Below are 19,503 nucleotides of genomic sequence, written 5' to 3' on the forward strand. Positions count from 1 at the left end.
CACACCTCTCTCTATATAAATTTAAAAAAAATACTTGCTTTACACATATACCGATTTTCATGTTGTATTTCACAGAAGGAACAAAACTGCTTGTGCTAAATCTACTTGTACTTAACAGCTGCTTGAATTACTTTTGTCCTAAGTGGTCTGATGGAGGACAAGGATATGAACTGTTCCCGAGAATAAATACATTGTCTCCAGCTACTTAGTCTTATGCAGATAAGTATTTGTTGTGAAGGTATGTCTCACAGGAGAGAGAAATCATTGGAATTAAGGCAATTTGACATACTCTCTAATACTTGTGTACTTAGAAATGTGTGAAAATAAGGAGGTAGGTAAGGCATCAGGTTGTGTTATGGCACTGAATATTTTGGAAACATGGACTTCTAATCTATGCATCTCTAGCAGTAACAAACAGAACCGTTACAGTAAGACATATTTTCAACACTGTAGTACACCATTACCTTATGCATCTTAGACTCAGTTCTTATCTGTTATCAATCCATTATTGTCAAAAAAGCCCAAGTTAGTTTTAAGTTTGGCACTTCCTAACTGGAGTGCTTGATTTCACAAACTTAACATTATGTTATGTTTAAAAAAACAAAATAAACAAAACCAGAAGTTAAAACAAACTGAAAAGTCAAAAATGTTATCATGAGGAATAATGCTGACTGTCCACACTCCTCAGCCTTGACTTCATCTTGGTCTCTGCATGTTATTTATTCACAAGAAAAGTTCCCCTGCTTGTGTCAACTCTCTTGAAACATGCAAGACTCACGACCATCCAAAGACAGAGATTCCACACATGCAACCACAACAAAAGTTGGATGATGTGGATAGCCATGTGTGAGCAGCAGGAAGAAAAACAACTTGTATTCAAGAACAAGAAATGAACGAGCTCTAACTCCCTGGTGTGGGGAGGGTGCCAGACGTACAACTGAGTATAAAGAAACAACATGTTTCTGGACAAATTTATTTTCTAGATAAGACTTTTTGCACTGCAGGAATTCAAGTTAAAGGCTTACTGTAGTTGTGGAAGCCGAACTAAAAATCAGGCAATTGTTTCAGTGCAGTTGGCCAGAAGTTCTAATTCTGCCTTTATATTTAGATGCACGTTGACAATCCACTGGTCAGACTACTTTAACGCAACATATCTAACATGCAGTTAAAGCATGTAGTCCCTTCTCTACACTAAAGTTTTGTAATGAGCTAATTAGTGCATTGCCACATTCCAACGTACCTTTAAATCTGGGTGAAAACAAAGCCTGGATTAAAGGGTACCTCCCAACCCCCACAAAGCATGTTCACAAATATTTTAAACTGATGTATTTTAACATTCTGAGGTTGCTAAGGAAAGTTGTGTTTATATTTTATTTATTAGATGTATAGGCTGCTCTCCCCAGAGAAGGCAAAGAGCAGCTTATAGTTAAAGATGAAATATAAAGACAGATAAAATATTTTAAAAGAACTCAGAAAATCTACTTTAGGATTTTAAAATTATTCATATTTTACCCTGCAGGGACAGGCATAACAATACTTTTAATAAGGTGTGACTAAGACTATTTTTATACCTCAAGAAAGTTAACATATGCTACTGCATTTCTAAACTTTTAGTCAGTATCTCTCCTCCAGCTACCACCAGACAACTGGAAGTTGTGGGGAGTGGCCTACCACAAATTCCAGAGCCCTTTAGCCCTGGTGGATGTCCTAATCAGGGGTAGGAGGACAAGTGAAGACTGACACTGGTCCCCCCCCCTCCTGATACTGTAGCCCCATCTTCCTGAATACCAGCCCCACTACCACTGTGTGCCCTGTGCTTGACCAGAATCAGTGTGTTATTATTACCACTGTGCTCCTCAAGCTGGACCCAAAGGCAGAGCTGTTGCCATTGCGTGGACCATGCTGGACCCGGAGCTACTGCCCTGGCATAAAACATGTCAGTGGCAGCAGTTCCAGCTCAAACATGTGGAATGCTGTGGTAGCTTGTTGCCACCACCACCAAACGCACCGGGCAGGACCTGAAGCTGCTACCACCACCAATGGAGTCACCCCTGGGCTGAATCTGGCCAAGGAGCCCCAAGGTCCAGATCCAGGCCAGGGAAGGAGGTTATTCTGACACCCTTACTTGAGAAGATAAGTCTGTAAGCAAAGAGATGTGAAAAAGAAAATAACCAGAACTAGGACTACACAAGGTTCAGATTTAAAATCACAATTAAATTCAAGGTGGCGGTTCTATTTTCTAGAAGGGAAGGTGCATTACCAACACCAAAAAGCTTCTAACAATGACTTCACAGAAACTTGAAAGCTAGGAGGCCATTTTTTCCCTGCACATCTGGCCCCACATACCTACCTAAAGATAGCAAATTTTAACATAAACTAGGATCCAAGACAGCTGCCCATACTACATGATACAAATCAGTCTTCAGAGAAAATTGCCTACTGAATGCCATCAACTTCTTTTCAGTGGTAGATACATCATTATAACTCATCAACATCAGAGACAAAATACACAAAAACTGAGGTTAGAGTTGAATCAATTTGGCCAGCTGCCAAGTCAGACATTTTTGCAGACTCATGAATTTACTATAATAAGCATACAGAGAAAAACTAGAATATTCCAGAGAATCTCTCAAATTAGACTTCTTTCCACAAACAGATCTTTCCTTTTTATCTCTGTTGAGATTAACAACAGTTCTACTTCAATCAGAAATAAGCTTCTTATTAATAATTTGTATTATAAGAGCCTCCAAAGGCCCCAGCTGCCATTCAGTTTTAACTGCTTTAAATCAGAAGGCAACTGACACATTGAAGAAACAAAGAAGGAAATTAAGGGAATGGTTCTAACAGTACAAATCTACACAGGCCTGATGGGAGCACACATGAATGGCTGCAAGTCACCTACCTTCTATATAGCCAGTCAACTGGCTATATACCTAGCAGTTATCAAGTGTCAATTTGAGAAAGAAATGGAAGGACAATATAGTAGCTTTAACACTTAATTCAAAGACTAAGGTCTATATAATCAAATCGGTGACTGAAGCTTCTCACAGCCCTAATGTATATATCAGGGCAGGGCTAATATATAGCCCTGCCCTGCCCTGATATATACACTAGGGCTGTGCGAAGCTTCAGCTCACCAATTTGATTCGGCAGAGATTCGACCCCATTAGGCAGCTGAATCTCTGAATCAGAATCGAATCAGGAGACCCTCCAATCTCTCCAAATCTAAATCGGAACCCTCCGAATTAATTAGGAGAGGTTCGATGATTTGGACATAGACACAATTTTTAATGTTTTTTCTACATACCTCAAAGTACCAGGCGTCTCGTGAATGCTGAGATGGTGGGTGGATGGAGCATCCCACAGGAGTCCCCGGCGCACTCAGCGGCAGACCCGGAAGTGGCCCAGAAGCACTTACGGTCCACTTCCAGGTCCTCTACAGAGTGCACAGGATCCCTCCCCACCCCTGCGACTGGTGCCTCCTGGGTCTGGGGGGGCACTCAGGGTCCCCCTAAGGCCGACTGCTGATCCAGGGTGGCGTGGAGGGAGTCCCCCGCATGCTCGATGGCAGACCTGGAAGTGGAGTGGAAGTACTTCCAGTCTACCGCCAAGCATGTGGGGGGCCCCCTGCACTCCTGTGGGATGCTCCATCTGCCCCACCATCTCAGCATTCATGAGCTGTGCCTGGTACCTCGAGGTATGTAGAAAAAACATTTAAAGCTGTGTCTATGGGTGAATCACTGCTTCTCCGAATCAGTTCGAATCTTCAGATTCGGACTGGGCCAAATCAAATCTGGACAGTGATCTGAATCAACTAATCAAATCACTGTGCCCTGAATCCAGCCAAATCCGAATCTAAATCGAATTCAGCCCACTTCGCACTCCCCTAATATATATATTATCCACAAGTTTTACAGTAAGATACCCATTAATAAAAAGTATTAAATATTAAATCAGAATATCAGGCTGTGCACATCAGCTGACAAGCAGGAGATTATTCCAGTAACCCATGAAGAAGTATTTTCTTGTGGGTACAAGAAGAGGAAGGTAACTTGCTCAGAAAAATATTTGTACAAGAGGCAAGAATACTTGTGGGTGATCTTTTATTGGACACAAATGCATAGTTAGGACACACGTAAACAAGTTTTCAAAAGGGGTGCACCAATAGAGATTTTTGGGGCCAATACTAACAGCCAATTTTTAAGGAAGCATATCAGCTGCTTCCGATCCAATTTCCAATATACTGTGTGCAGCTGGTAAGTCTGTAGTGGTGAAAGGGGAGGGTAGATTAAGACTGCAGTGAGGGAGGGAGTGCGGCTGGGGTAGATGCTGCCCAGCCAGAAGGGGGCAGGTGCAGGATAAAGCCGAAGCTTGTCCAGGGGGTGCGGGAAGTGGGAGCAACTCCTGCTACTGCTACCGCTGTTTGTCCAGGGGGGCCTCACCACAGGGGGCCTTGATCTACACCCCCCCCCACACCTCTTCCCTCCCCACTCCTCTTCCACCACAAACTTATCAGCTATATGCAGCATTTCACGCTGCTGGGTTGTGCTCCTTGCTGCCCATGCACTATGCTGGGGCTGCACGCACAAACAGGTATTTATCAGCCAAATTATTGGCCACTTCAGCCCAATTTCTGATATAGTCAATTTTCTTTATATCAGTGCTGATCCGATATTGGACTGATGTATCACTGCATCTCTAGTTTTCAGGTATCACAGTACCCCTTCAACTCACTTGAGACCTGAAGAAAGGTACTATGATACCCAAAAGCTTGTCTGTGTGACCAGAGGAAGGTACCGTGATACCCAAAAGCTTGTCTATAGTTATCCCAATCGTGCAGCTGGTCCAATAAAAGATATCACTCGCAAGGATTCTTGCCCCTCACATTTCCTGGACCACCACGACAACATCACTTCAACACTACCAAAACATAAGAGACAAGTTATACTGCAGTCCTGGTTATTCTAGGCATACATTTAAATAAACACTTTCCACACTACCCTGCAAAAGACACAATCCTGTGTTTATACCATTAATTTGTTTCCACTAAAACATTCTGTAACAAATTCAGCAAATTTGATCCCTCTGCTGTTGGATCAAAGAAGAGAGTATAATGCTAGAATAACCAGGACTACAATATAACTTGTCTCTTATGTTTTGGTAGTGTTGAAGTGATGTTGTTCTCATGATGGTCCAGGAAATGTGAGGGGCAAGAATCCTTGCGGGTGATATCTTTTATTGGACCAGCTGCACAATTGGGATAACTATAGACAAATTAGTTGGCTGGTGGGCATGTGGATGAAAGTGTCATATAAATAGGTATAAACTAAAAGCAGAAAATAACTTCTAAAAATATGAACAACAAGGGTACTTGGATTTACTTGTCTACCTGATTTTTAATATTCATTACATTTTATTACTTTGCAGTAATAGTTTGAGAGTAGTATATATGCCTTTCAGAAAGGTTAATGCTTCCAGTATTTGTCATCTTGATGCACATAAATATCTAATCTAGATGCGCAGTTAAACTCCTTTGGGCTCCTCAGGAGTTACAAATGGATTAAGAAAACGGAACACACTGATCTGAAAACATTTAAATTGTGAGGCTTTTAAAACATTATTAATATAACTTAAGAAAAGAAAAAGCAATTAAAATGTTTGACTACACTTTTTAAATGCAAGTTTCCTTTAGAAAAATGCTGCATGGAAACTACTATTTAGAGATGAGTTTTCAAAAGGTCTTTGTTTGCAGAGGAAAGGACTGACCCAGTTTCTTCAGGCCTGGAACGGTCCTGTGGCCCTGCCCTGGGCAGAGGGAGGAAGGCAGGGAGCATGGCCAAGAGACCCCTCAGCCCTGAGCAGGCAAGAAAACTCTCGCCTTCCTCCTCAGCCCTGCTGGGCAGGCTCAGGCAGCTGCCTCCAGGCTGGGGTTCAAGGGCATCATGCAGAAAAGCAGGGGCTGAATGGTTCTACACAGCCAGTCCCAGGCACTGCTAGGCTAGCCCTGCCTGCTGCTACTGACATGGGCACTTTTATGTGTGTTCTGGGAATGGAGCAGGGTGGGGAGGGAGGGAGAGGACGGCACTTTAATTAAAGCAGCTCCTTCAGCCACTCTAATTAAAGTGCCGTCCAACTCCTGGATCAGTGTCCACCTGCTTAGAAATGGCCGGGGGGGGGGGGCGGTGCTTAAGCTAAAGCGCATTTGTATGCGTGTTATAAATGTAAAACAAACAAACAAGAAAAGGTTTACATCTGTAGTTTAAAATGTGTTGCATTATTACTAAATATTGGTTACTGGATCGGCATTGGCTGATATAGTTGGTTAATAAATCGACTATCAGTATCGGTTAAGAAAATCTTTATTGGTGAATCCCTAGTTTTCATTATATGGTCATGCAGGAAGCCAGACTAAAGTTGGGCCCTCACAGGTAAATTGCAGAAACTTTGGCTAAAAATATCCACAAAAAGAATCATTATCAAAAATCTACTTCCTCATACTAAGATTAAAAAAAGAGCACTATGGAACAAGGGTATTCTTGTTCCCAGATGTAGTTCTTTTTAACTGTGTTCTCATGAGTATGAATAATATTAAGACATCAGTGAAGTACAAGGTTATCCGAGTCATTTAGTTTCAATATGAAGTATTCTTTTTTTCCAACTCAAGTCAAGTATTTTCTTTCTTTGAACTCTATCTGCTTTTACAATTTAATTTAGTTGGAACATGTATTCCAACTAAAGTTCAGTTTCACATAGCCTTGTTGACCAAAATATGTACACAATGTACTGTTATGCCATCATTAATAGAGACTCAAAATACATTTAGATCAAGGTCTTCATTCACTGGGAGTCTTCTTTTTTTCAAAATGAAGCTTGCCAAGTAAACAGATAGAAAAATCCAGAAGAATGAAGCCCGTCAGACTTCTTATACCTCCTTGTTAGGGAAGGTTAATTGTTTTGAATATAAGAACATATACAACAAACTTCACATCAACTGTGCATGAACTTGAGTGATTCTGTTCCACTCCCTAACATCTAAGGCTATCGGGTACAGATACACAGATGGGTGCCCCACCCCTCCTCGTCTAAGAACTTTACATACATTTCAGTCTTCATCTGAATTACAGAATGAATATCCATCTTCCTACTTAAGAGACTGAAGATTGCACACAAATGCACAGACCCAGACTGAACAAGTCTAGTGTTCTATGTTTATATAAGGCAGGGGTGTCAAACTCAGCTGGGGCCACAAGCTAGATCAGGGGTGGGCAAGATCCAGCTCACGTGGCCATTCTATCCAGCCCGCAGGGCCCCTAAAAAATTTAGAAAATTAATATATTTATCTGTCTTTGGTTCCTGTAAAAAAAAATGACAGAAACCAGGGGCAGTAGGACACAGGGGAAGCCCAGCGGACTCCCGCAACAGCAGGGTTCATCCAACCTCACCCACACCTCAGCCAGAAGCCCCAGCAGGGGCTTCTGGACTGTATCGTGGCTGCACGGGTGCCGGAAACTCAGGTAAGGGGAAGGGCAGGGGAGGATCCTGGGCAGGGGAGGAACCCAGGGAAAAGATGAGCCCAGGGAAAAGTGGCCCCTCCCCCACCTCATGGCCGGCACTCCCTGCTGCAGCTGCTCGCAGCCCACATGGGGCTGTCCTGAGCAGGCACAGGCAGCTCCACGTGGACTGTGAGCAGGTGCAGTGTGGACCGCTGGCCACATGGCGGGCAAGGGGCTGCTTTTCCCTCAATACCGCATCAGCTTGTAACCTGCCCCTACTGCCAGCCTGGGCCCCACACCAGCTCTGGGCTCGCCTGTCAGGGTCCAGGCTGGCAGCGGGGACAGGTTACAAGCTGGTGCTGAGTGTGGGGAAGAGCAGCCCCCCCTGCCTTGTGGCCAGCGCCCCACACTGCAGCCGCTCGCAGCCTGTGTGGAGCTGCCTGTGTCTGCTCAGGACAGCCTTGTGCGGGCTGCGAGCAGCTGCAACAGGGAGTGCCAGCCATGGGACAGGGGAGGGGCTGCTTTGCCCCCATGTTCAGTACCAGCTTGTTCCCCAACAGGGAGCAAGGGATCAGGGCTGCACACTGCCCCTGCCTGTACTGTGGGGCTGGGGGGCACTGGGAGTGAGCAGGTACACAGGGCCCACACCAGTGCCCCAGGGCCAGTGCCAGCAGGGCCCAGAGCAGGGCAGGAATACAGGGTTCCGGCCGGCTGGGGCTCTATGGAGTCGGAGACAGATCCCCCCTCTCCCTGCTGGTGCAGCCCAGACCAGATCCACAGCTCCCTGTGAGCTCATGCCCCGCTTTGGTGACTAGGGGGCAGGGCAACTGTCAAGGGGCGGGGCTACCCATGTGGCCCTCAACAGCTTGCCAAAACTGGGCAAATGGCCCTCCGCCCAAAAATAATTGCCTGCCCCTGGGCTAGATCCACACTGCAGTCCTCTTGCAGGCTGGATCCAACCTGGAGCATGAAAGCCGTGGCAGAAACAAGGAGTTCAGCAGTAGCGGGTCCAAGTGGGGTGAGGGAGGAGAATGTAGGAATGGTGGAAGTGAACCAAGCTCACTGGCAATAGCCATGCCAAGCAGGCTGTGCCCTCCAACTTCCAGTGGCCCACCAGTAGCCCAGGGGCCACTGGAGAGGCTCCATGAGCCAGCACTGGCAGGTGGAACCTGTCTGACACCCTCCTCTAGAGAGTTAAAGTATTGCTGTATTTTCTGGCATGCAACACATCCTTGAATAATCATACACATCCTCTTTTTGGAAGACCCCAAAGAGGAAGAGGGGGGAAAAAAAAGATCTTACTTGAGAGTACACGCATGTACCTGAGGTCTAGGGTTTCTGGTTCTGGGGACCATACAGCAGGGCACAATTCAGCACACCACCATGCCAGGGCTATGCAGCGGGTGCATTCCCACGTGCTGGCTCTGGAGCCACATGTCAAGTCTGAGCAGTCCTGGACGCAGTGCTCTGGGCCCAAACTGGCACTTGGCTCCAGAGTCAGCAGCAATTATTGCTGCCACTGCTCCCCACTACCCCCAAAAATTTCTGGGCTCATGGGGAGCCCTTTTCCTTGCAATATAATGTGCACCCAAAAATTGCCCCATCTGGTTTTGAGATGAAGAGGCAGGAATACAAAAGATACTGTATTTTCTTGCATAACAACAGTTTGTGAATATGATCAGTAAGAAAGCAGAGCCAAAGCAGTATTTAGTTCTTGGAAAATTTTGCTTTCCTGTAAATCTGATTTGCTAGCAAACCAATTACCCTTTATTAAAACATTTTCTTGATATACATCCAGTCAAAAAGTAAAGGGGAGCAGACTTAAAGAAAGGGAAGCCCTCAGTAAGGTGCTAAAATAATGCCCAGGTGACAAAGAATACCCCTCATTCTCAACTGCTGAGAAAAGGACAGGCTATTTTCCTTGGATTTTGCTGAGCAAAGGTTTAGTTTTCAGATCGTTTTTCTAGTGAAGGAGTATTACTTTCAAGCAAACTCTCCTTTTCTGTTGACCAGTCACCAGAAGGTCAGCATACACACATGTAGTCACAGTAACAGTTATTCAGTAGTAAAATGCTGGGCTCAAGAATTCAGGGAGATATTCCAGATTCTGAAAAGGGAGCATCCTGAAGGCTTACCATGTTCAGCAAGTAAGGTAGTAAAACAGGCCACTGAATTTAGCCAAAATACAGACTATTTCCCAAAAGAGCTAGGACACCTGAGAAGTGTCCCTTGCTTAGAATTTGAATGTAGGGCCCTCTCCCCCCACAAAGAACACCAGTGCCTGCTGCTCCTCTTTCTTCAGACATCTTGCTCAAGAACCAAAGAGAAAGAGAAGATTCTTGATGTCAGGACTACCAAGGATTCAGGACTCAAGATTGTCTAGGCTGAGTCTTTAGCTGTATCAGTGAAACTGACCAAAATCTTGTTACTTTCAAGCTGCTTGCTGAAACCAGGGCTAACTACACTAGAACAGTCTGCAAGATTAAAAAGATCATGCTGTTTTTAGTTTTATTTTGTTTGTTTTTTTAAAAAACTAAAATTCCAATTCAAAAGAAACGGAAGGTTTTCCTCTTCCCATTCACAATTTTCACTGGACAAGCACATTTTGCATCTGCTACTGGCCATTTTTTCCTTCATCTACATTTTTCATATGGCACAAAAAAGACATTTTAATAATTACTTAAACATTTCCAAATTCCTTTGAGACTTTTTGAGCTCTTGCCTCTACACTATATAGAAGTCTGCGGAAATTAAACAGAGTGATTATTCAGTTTAGAGCAGTAGTTTTCAAACTTTTTTGGCTATATACCTGCAAAATATTGGCCTCTAAAATTTAGAGTTCCAGGCCATCCTCTCCAATTTGTTTTAATTTTTTCAACTGGTGGTATATAAGGGCACGTTTATGTCAGGTACCACCCCAAGCTAAGAATACTGTGCCCACTATTTCCCCAAACATAAATATAGTCGCCACCTTAGTGCAGTACTACCTGTGCACATCTACAAATTCAGCCACTCAGTACTGCACTAAGGCAACTATTTATTTCTGAGGAGGCAGTCCATGTGTGATGGACAGTGTGTTTCAGTATGGCTCTGCCTGATGTACCAGGACAGTACAAATATATTCTACATCTCCCTACCATCACCACCTGAGAGACATTCCCAGAAGTTGTTGTTACCTTGACCCTGACCCTGCTGAAATCCTTATGCCTATCTTAATTACCAACTGCAGTTTATGTGGACACCGTAAACATTCCAGCAAGTAGGAACACATCATTCAAATCCCTCTTTTTTACCTGTTTCATCCAATTCTATTGTAAAAAGCAGCATCCTGTTTTCTGGACTTCTAAAAACCTACCTACCCTGGATCTCAGATGCCTGCTCCTCCCTGCTGAAAGATTTGTTTGAAGCTTTATTGTCCACTCCTATCTGGTTTCATGAATGATGTCTGGTAGGCCTGTGCAAATAGGGAAGTACTGGATTTGGATTTGGCTGATTTGGAGGATGCCAATTCAATTCAGAGATTTGGATCACTGTCCTGCATCAATTCGGCCAAATCTGCTTCGGAAGATTCCTTGCTGATTCGGCGATTCGGGTCAGTTGGGGAGAGGCAGGCACAGCTGGGGGGCTGCAGGTTCTCCTGTGGTTCCTCTGGCTATGCCTGCTTCTTCCAGATTGGAGGGAGCCATGGAAGAAGCTGCCATGGCTGCCCTGCCTGGCCCCATCCCACCCCATACCATGCCCGGCCCCAGCCTAGTCCAGGCACTTAAAAAAGCCCCATACTCACCAGACGCAGGAGCAGTGATTGGGGCCTCTGGGCACTCATGGCAGAGGCCCCCTGCATAGCACGGCAGCGGGGGACAGCAGGGATTCCCCCCCCACCTGACACCTGCACAGCAGCTGCCCCATGGTGCAGGTGCAGCATGGCTTGGCAGGGTGCCATGCGCTGTCTGGGAGCTGGGGCCAGTGGAGCTGAGCGCTGCCAGGCTCTGGCTGAAGCATGGAACCATCCCAGCTCTCAGACAGCATGCAGCGCCCTGCCAAGCCATGCTGCACCCACAGTGGGGCACCCACTGCGCAGGTGCCAGGCAGGGCAGGGGCGCAATCCCTGCTGCCCACTACAGGAGGGCTAACATATTTAACGATTTCTTTGCCTCTGTCTTCCTAAGTAGGGACCAGTTCAGCCACCTCCCTGCTGGGCCCCCCTCGGGCCCCGGGAGAGACACGCCTGGGCCAGGGTTAGCGAGGAGTTAGTTAGGGTACTTCTGGAGAGGCTGGACGTGTTCAAGTCCGCTGGTCCGGACGATCTTCACCCTAGGGTTCTACAGGAACTGGCCGAGGTCATTGCGGGACCCCTGGCGCGGCTCTATGAGCACTCGTGGTGCTCTGGTGAGGTGCCGGAGGACTGGAAGAGGGCCAATGTGGTCCCTATCTTCAAAAAGGGAAAAAAAGAGGACCCGGGAAATTACAGGCCAGTTAGTCTGACCTCAATCCCGGGTAAGCTCTTTGAAAAAATTATCCTGGCACACATCCAGGAGGGCCTTGCGGGGGAATGCATGCTCAGGGGCAACCAACATGGGTTCATCAGTGGCAGGTCTTGTCAGACCAACCTGGTGGCCTTTTACGATCAGGTCACCAAATCATTAGATGCAGAGGTTGCTGTGGATGTAGTCTTTCTGGACTTCCGGAAGGCTTTCGACACTGTCTCTCACCCTGTCCTCATCAAAAAGCTGGGAGACTGTGGTGTCGATGCCCACACGGTCAAATGGGTCGCCAACTGGTTGGAGGGCCGCACCCAAAGGGTGGTAGTGGATGGGTTCTTCTCGACCTGGAAGGACGTGGGCAGTGGGGTTCCGCAGGGCTCGGTCCTCGGGCCCGCACTGTTCAACATCTTCATCAGTGACTTGGATGAGGGGGTAGAAAGCACCCTGTTCAAGTTTGCTGATGACACTAAGATGTGGGGGGATGTGGGTGCACTAGAAGGGTGCAATAGGCTACAAGCTGACCTTGACAGGTTGCAACGGTGGGCGGATGAGAATAGGATGGGGTTTAACACTGATAAGTGCAAGGTGTTGCACATGGGGAGGAAGAACCGGCACCACACTTACAGGTTGGGAAACTCCCCTCTTGCCAGCATGGAGACGGAAAAGGATCTTGGAGTCGTCACTGACTCCATGATGAACATGGGCCGGCAGTGTGGGGAGGCAGTCAAGAAGGCCAACCGTATCCTGTCATGCATCCACAGATGCATCTCGAGCAGGTCCAAGGAGGTGATCCTCCCCCTCTATGCGGCACTGGTCAGGCCGCAGCTAGAGTACTGCGTCCAGTTCTGGGCGCCACACTTCAAGAGGGACGTGGACGATATGGAAAGAGTTCAGAGGAGGGCCACTCGTATGATCAGGGGTCAGCAGGGCAGGCCTTATGAGGAGAGGCTACGGGACCTGAACCTGTTTAGCCTCCACAAGAGAAGGTTAAGGGGGGACCTTGTGGCCTGCTACAAACTGGTCAGGGGGGATCAGCAGGTATTGGGGGAGTCCCTGTTCCCCCATGCGCTGCCAGGAGTGACCAGGAATAACGGTCACAAGCTGGCGGAGGGTAAGTTTAGATTAGATATTAGGAGGCGCTACTTCACAGTCAGGGCGGCTAGGGCCTGGAACCGGCTTCCAGGAGAAGTGGTGCAGGCTCCTAGCCTGGGGATTTTTAAAAGGAAGTTAGATGAGCACCTTGCCAGGGTCATCTGACCCCGGTGCTCTTTCCTGCCAAGGCAGGGGGTCGGACTAGATGATCTACCTAGGTCCCTTCCGACTCTAGCTACTATGAAACTATGACTCTACCACGAGTGCCCAGAGGCCCCAATCACCACTCCTGCAACCAGCAAGTACAGGGCTTTTTTTTTTTTTTTTTTTTTTTAAGTGCCAGGACTAGGCTGGGGCCAGGCAGGGCAGCCATGGAGACTTCTTCCATGGCTCCTCCAGCTGTGCTTGCCTCTGCCTTGGTGGGGGGAACCACAGGGGCTATGCCCTGCTGCTGCTTGCCCCCACTGTCAGTGCGTGGGGGCGCAATGCAGGTGCGGCTCGCACTGGGTGGCAGCAGGGCATAGCCCCCACTCCCAGCACTGCCATGCCCGCATCAGCACTGGGAGTGGGGGTTCTGCCCCGTGTAGCAGCACTGGGAGTGGGGGCTATGTCCTGCTGCCACTTGCCCCCTTCCGCCCAAAGTGAGCCATGCCTGCATCCTGCCCCCCACCCAGCTGGGCAAGTGGCAGCAGGGCCGAGCCCCCGCACCCAGTGATACCACGCACACACCCTGCACCCCTTCCCCCAGTAACACGCCCCACGCCCCGGCCCCTCCCTCCTCCATTCCCCTTCCTTCCCCCCAACCCCAACAGACTTGTCAGGTGCCTGTTTAGTCTATGGCCGAATCTCCAAATCAGCCAAATCTTTTCCAGGGCTTTTCCTAATCGATTCAGAGCTTGTAACTGGTCTCCCAATTTAATTCAGATTCAGAGATTTGGTCCCTGAATCAGGACAGATCTCCTCCGAACTGAATCAGCTACTGAAGCTTTGCACAGACCTAATGCCTGGATCAGATGCCTTAGCAGCATCTTTCTAGAAGTATCCCAGTTCATTAAGAGCTAATATTTATTATATATACAGAGCTTTGTTATTTACTTCCATGGTTTTGAAAATATAAAGAATAAAAAACAAACAGCATTTATAAGACAGTCTAAGAAGAAGGAAAACAATCCAGCACAATCTAATGGAATACCAGGATAATAGGAAAACCCACACTCCAGGTACTTACCTGGAACCCTAGGGACCCTTTACCATACAACTAAGGGGAATGGAAACTGAAGACATGTTTGGCAAGATTTGAGTCCCTCCTCCAAGAAAGAGGATACCATACAAAGACACGAGTAAATTCTATTTCCTTTCAAATTCAGGTGGAAAAAGCCATGTTGGCACAACAGTAAGGTTAGTGATGCCCCTTATAGATCAAGGATCAGGAGGCCAATTCCCAAAGGCTAAAATTAACTACAAACTTCCAGGCTCCTGTGAGTCTCTGATGCTCTCAGCCTGGCTCAAAGCTGTCACCCACAACTGACAAAAATCATGCTGCCCTCTTACTCCTCTTCAAGCCCTCCATCCCAACAGCATCTTCAAAAGTCAGGCAGCTTCCTACTGCTAATAAGGAAAGGATGTCCACCTGATGTAAACTGGAATAGTCTATTTCCAAAGAGTAAAAAAGGAAGACCAATTACCTATACAAATTCTTAAAAAGTGACTTTTATTGGACTAAAATTCATATCCAGCCAGACTCATAGTTTTTCATGAAATAGAGATAGATTGCCTATGCTGTAGGGTCTCCAATTCAAGGGATTAAATTTTGAATCATGCAGAAATTGAAAGGAAAACGTGAGACCAGAGAGAAAATTCTTATAGGGAGAACTCCATCATACAGTCATTTAAACTATATGAAGCGTTCACATATTTAAAAGAATAATTTCTCAGACTACTAGTACGAACATAAAATGTATATTGAAAGATCCAAGTCTATAAATGTGATGCTTACCCTCAAACTATTCCAGGGTGGGGGATTCATGAGTGACTTTATTCCTTGAAAGTTATCTTTTTCTTAAAAGGAGAAACTAGAATGATTCCATTCCACAAACTGTGCAATTCATATTTCTACTATCAATCAAATTTTAGCTGTATTATTCCCCACATATTTTTCTCTGCAGAGTATTCCACATTTCATTCACTGACTTGCAATTTAAAGCGTACAGCTTTTTTTCTGAAGTGTAAATCCCAAATTCTACATTTGGGTAACTTACAAAGACCAAACAACAGAAAGGGGCAACTGTCAAATTATAATTCAAATTTGGAATGCTGTTAAAATACTATTAGTCAGAACCAAGAGTAAGAAGTGCTATGCCTAATGTAGTCACTAGTTTAAAGAGCAAACCCCTCGCTACCTCAACCTACCAAAAATAAAGTGACAAAATACAGACCAACTATCAAGGATTTAAAAAAATAGAAGAAGTCACTAGTAGCCTGTTATACAGCCAATATACCCTTCAGGACAAAGCTCCATCACCATGTAGGATTGTAATGCATTTAAAAAAGCAGAAAATTGCCCACGGTTAGGACAAGAAGCTCATGCAACTACAATCATAACAAAAAGGACAGAAGTCTTCAGCTTGAACAATAGTGCCAGGATCACTGTAAACCAGAAGCAAAGAGACATCTGTTGTGATCAGTATACCACAGAAACCCTTTTTGTCGTGATCATGGTCACATGAGAGCTCCTCTTTACCCTAATGTACATTTCTCCCTTGTCACAGCCAAAATAAAAGCATCAGTCCAAAGGATTCAAGAATGAGGAATGACACACACAGACGGCTTCCTCCTTAACCAATTAGAGTATTTCCTTACTCCAATCATAATGGTGCAAGACTAAATCATTTGATCAATGCATGACATGCATATAACAAATGGTCATGGAAATGTCCCAAATTTCACACACAAATTTAAATTCTTGTATATTTGAAAAACTTACAGGGTCCACTCAAGAACATGGTCTCCCTGCCAAAATCTATTGGTCTTCTAACATTTTAGTTCAGAGCAAACATTTACGTAGCCAGTTTTTTCAAGAACTGGGTTTCACAAGTTAAAATTTGCCAATTTAAAATGAAATGAGGTAACTAGCAGTAGCAATTAACGAACCACTGGAAGAGCAAGTGGAAAATACATGAAGTTACAAGCAAAACGCTAACTTCAGTTTCTTGCTGGACTTTGAACACGTACCTTATAAAGTCAGATGAATATCTGCAGACTATCTGCCCTTCAACTTCCTCCCCCCCCACAAAAAAAAGTTACCCGATAGTCAGATACCTAGAAGTACAAACCTACGAAGTTACAAAACACTACTTCAGTTTTTTGCTGGACTTTGAATGTTTACATGATTGAACCAGACAATTACTTGTGAACTATCTTTCCTCCCTGCAAAAAAAGGGTTACCCAATAGTCAGATGCCTGAAAGTTATACACACCTAACAAATTATAAAACGAAGTGCTAACTTCAATTTCTTGCTGGACTTTAAACATTTACATGATGGAACCAGATGAATATTTGTGGACTATCTGCCCTCCCTCTCCACCGCACCCCAAAAAGGTTACCCGATACCTGGGTACCTGGAAGTTGTACATACCTAACAAGCTATAAACAAAACACCAACTTCAGGTTCTTGCTGGACTTTGAAAATTGACATGATGGAGCCAGACAAATATTTGTGAACTCTCGAAACTCTTCCCCCTCCCCGCAAAAAAACAGTTTGTGCAATAGTTGTGTAGTTGGACATTATAAACAAAACACTAACTTCAGTTTCTGGCTGGACTTTTAACGTTTACATGGAGTCAGACGACTACTTGTTGTCTATCTGCCTCCCTCATTAGCCTTCCCCACACCCAAAAAAGGTTGTCCAATAGTTGGACACCTGGAAGTTGCAAACACCAAACAAATTATAGACAAAACACTAACTTCAGTTTCCTAAGTAGTATGACTAAGTAGTATGACTATTTGTGGACTGTCTGTCCTTCTCCCCTCCCAAGAAGGCTATCTAATAGTCCACAAATATTCCCATGGCTCAATCACAGAAATGGCCCAAGTCCAGCATGAAACTGAAGTTAGCATTTCATTCACACCTTGTTAGGGTTTTACAGCTTCCAGGTACCTAAATGTCTGCCCAAATACCACCTTCCCCAGCCCTGCCCAAACACCCCTAAAACCACCTAGTTTTGAAGAGAGCAGTTCTCAACCTTTTTGAGACTACGATGCCCCCTCAAGAAGTGCCAGCACTTCGTTTCCACTTGACTACATGGAAATGACAGCGACACTCTCATAGTGCAAGGTGAAGCGCATCTCTAAACATGCTGGGGTCTGATGTGGAGCCTGGGGGCTTGTCTAGTGTGCCCATGGCACCCCTGGTTGAGACACACTGGAGAAGAGAAGCCGAAGGGGGGATTTAACAGCAGCCTTCAACTGCCTGTAGGGTGGTTAGGAAGAGGATGGAGCTACTGTTGTCAGCAGTGACAGGTAACAGAACAAGGAGCTCAAATTGCAGTAAGGAAGAGTTAGGTTGGATAATAGAAAAAACTCTCTCATTACAAGGGTGGTAAAGCACTGAAAACAGGTTACTTAGAGGCGGTGGACTCTCCATCCTTGGAGATTTTTAAGCCTCTCAACCAAGCCTTAGCTGGGATGATCTAGTTGGGACTGGTCCTGCTTTGAGCAGGGGGTTAACCTAGACCTAGGTGACCTCCAGAGGTCCTTTCTGAGCTCAACTGGTTACATCTTGGTGTTAATAATCCCAAGGCTGCAGGTTTGATTCTGAGTGGGACTAGACTGTCCACGTGGTCCCTTCCAGCCCTGTGTCTGTAGGATCTTCAGTTCCCTGTTGGACTACACAATCCCTGAGGTCCCTTCTAGCTATGTGTCTGCACAATACTCGATCCTGGGTGGGACTAGGCAGTCCCTGAGGTCCCTTCCAGCCCTGTCTGCAGGATTCTCAGTCACAGATGATCCCTGAGGCCCCTTCCAGCTTTAAGCCTGCAGGATCCTTCCTCCCTGGTTGGACTAGAGGATCTTCCAGTCCTACATCCGTAGGGTCAAACCAGACGCTTCCCCGAGGCCCTTTACAGCCCTCCCCCCACACTAGGTGACCCCCTCCCTTGACACCCGCCTGGCCCCCCACCCTCACCTTTGACGCTCTTGCGGTTGACGTCAGCGCCCTTCTCCAGCAGGTACTGGGCAATCTCCTTGTGGCCCTTGTAGCAGGAGATCATGAGGCAGGTGTGGCCATGGCGGTTGGACACCTCCAGGTCGGCCTGGTGCTCCACCAGGTACTTGACGATGTCAAGGTGGCCGTCGAAGCAGGCGGCGCGCAGCGGTGTGGAGTTGGTGAGCGTGGTGTTGTTGACGGAGGCACCGTGCTCCAGCAGGCAGCGCACGACGCGCAGGTGGCCAGCGGCCGAGGCGGCCCACAACGGGGGCGCACCCTCGATGGTCTCGCCGTCGAAGCTGACAGAGCCACCCACCTCGATGGCGGCGGCGCAGTGGTCCAGCAGGTACTCCACCGTGTCCAGGTGCCCGTAGCGTGCCGCCATCAACAGCGGCGTCGCGCCGCCCGTCTTCTCGCCCACCAGCGCCGCCACCTCGCCCGGCGCCCGGCCCGACAGCAGCTTGGCCAGCAGCCGCAGCTTGCCGTCCCGCGCCGCGTTGAAAACGGCCGTCCGCAGGTCCATGGCGCCCACCCGCCGCTGCCCTCCCTCAGCCGCGCCGGGACCCCGGGCGGGGGGGGGAGGGGCCGCGGCGCCCGCGCATCCAGCCCCCGAAATGGCGCCGGATCGGGTCCCGCGGGCGAGCCCACTGGGGGGGCGGGCGAGGGGAGGCTCTACAACGGGTCGCTACCCCCCTTGCCCGGGGACAGGGAAGGTTCCGTCCGCCCCCCTCTCCCGGCCGCAGAAAAGGCTCCGTCCAGCCGCCCGTCCTTCCCCCACCCCTCCCCTCCCGGCGTTCTAGCCTACTCGCCTCGCTTGTCAGGAACCTGGCCCCTGCACAGCCGAAAGTGCTGACGCGACCGCCCCGCCCATGGGGAGGGGCCTGCCGCCGCACCAGCCACTAGCATGGGGCGGAGTGGGGAAGGAGGCTCAAGCTAGGCTGAGAGGGCGCGGAGCAGGCGCCGTGCTGGCTCCCTCCCTCCTAGTGCTGCCGCGCGAGGGAGCCCGCGTACTGGAGTGGGGGAGGGGAGGCGCCTCATGGGCGAGCTGCCGGTCGGTGCCCCACTGGAGCAAGGAGGGGGAGGCTGGAACCAGTGTTGCCAGGTGCATGGTAATGATCGTATTTGTACTAGACTCGTACAGCCCACCATAGTACAAGGGTTCGAAATCTAGGATAATTTTGGAGGTAGGTAATTAATGCTGAAAATGCAAAACTCAAGTCACTCTCAGAAAGG

At 47.3% G+C, this 19,503-nt stretch overlaps 1 protein-coding gene across 1 annotated transcript in view; it reads right to left on the reverse strand.

Annotated features, from left to right (window-relative positions):
• The window catches only part of FEM1C (fem-1 homolog C), a 31,361-nt gene extending 12,282 nt beyond the window's left edge, over positions 1-19,079 (reverse strand). Inside the window, exon 1 of the mRNA XM_090038404.1 lies at positions 18,250-19,079. Within this exon, the coding sequence (XP_089894530.1) occupies positions 18,250-18,793 (544 nt within the window). The 5' untranslated portion in view covers positions 18,794-19,079. The remainder of the gene's footprint in view (positions 1-18,249) is intronic.
• Positions 19,080-19,503: the final 424 nt, after the last annotated feature.

This window comes from Crocodylus siamensis, chromosome 3, assembly GCF_052110815.1.
Source record: "Crocodylus siamensis isolate JL-2025a chromosome 3, ASM5211081v1, whole genome shotgun sequence".
Lineage (NCBI taxonomy): Eukaryota > Metazoa > Chordata > Crocodylia > Crocodylidae > Crocodylus > Crocodylus siamensis.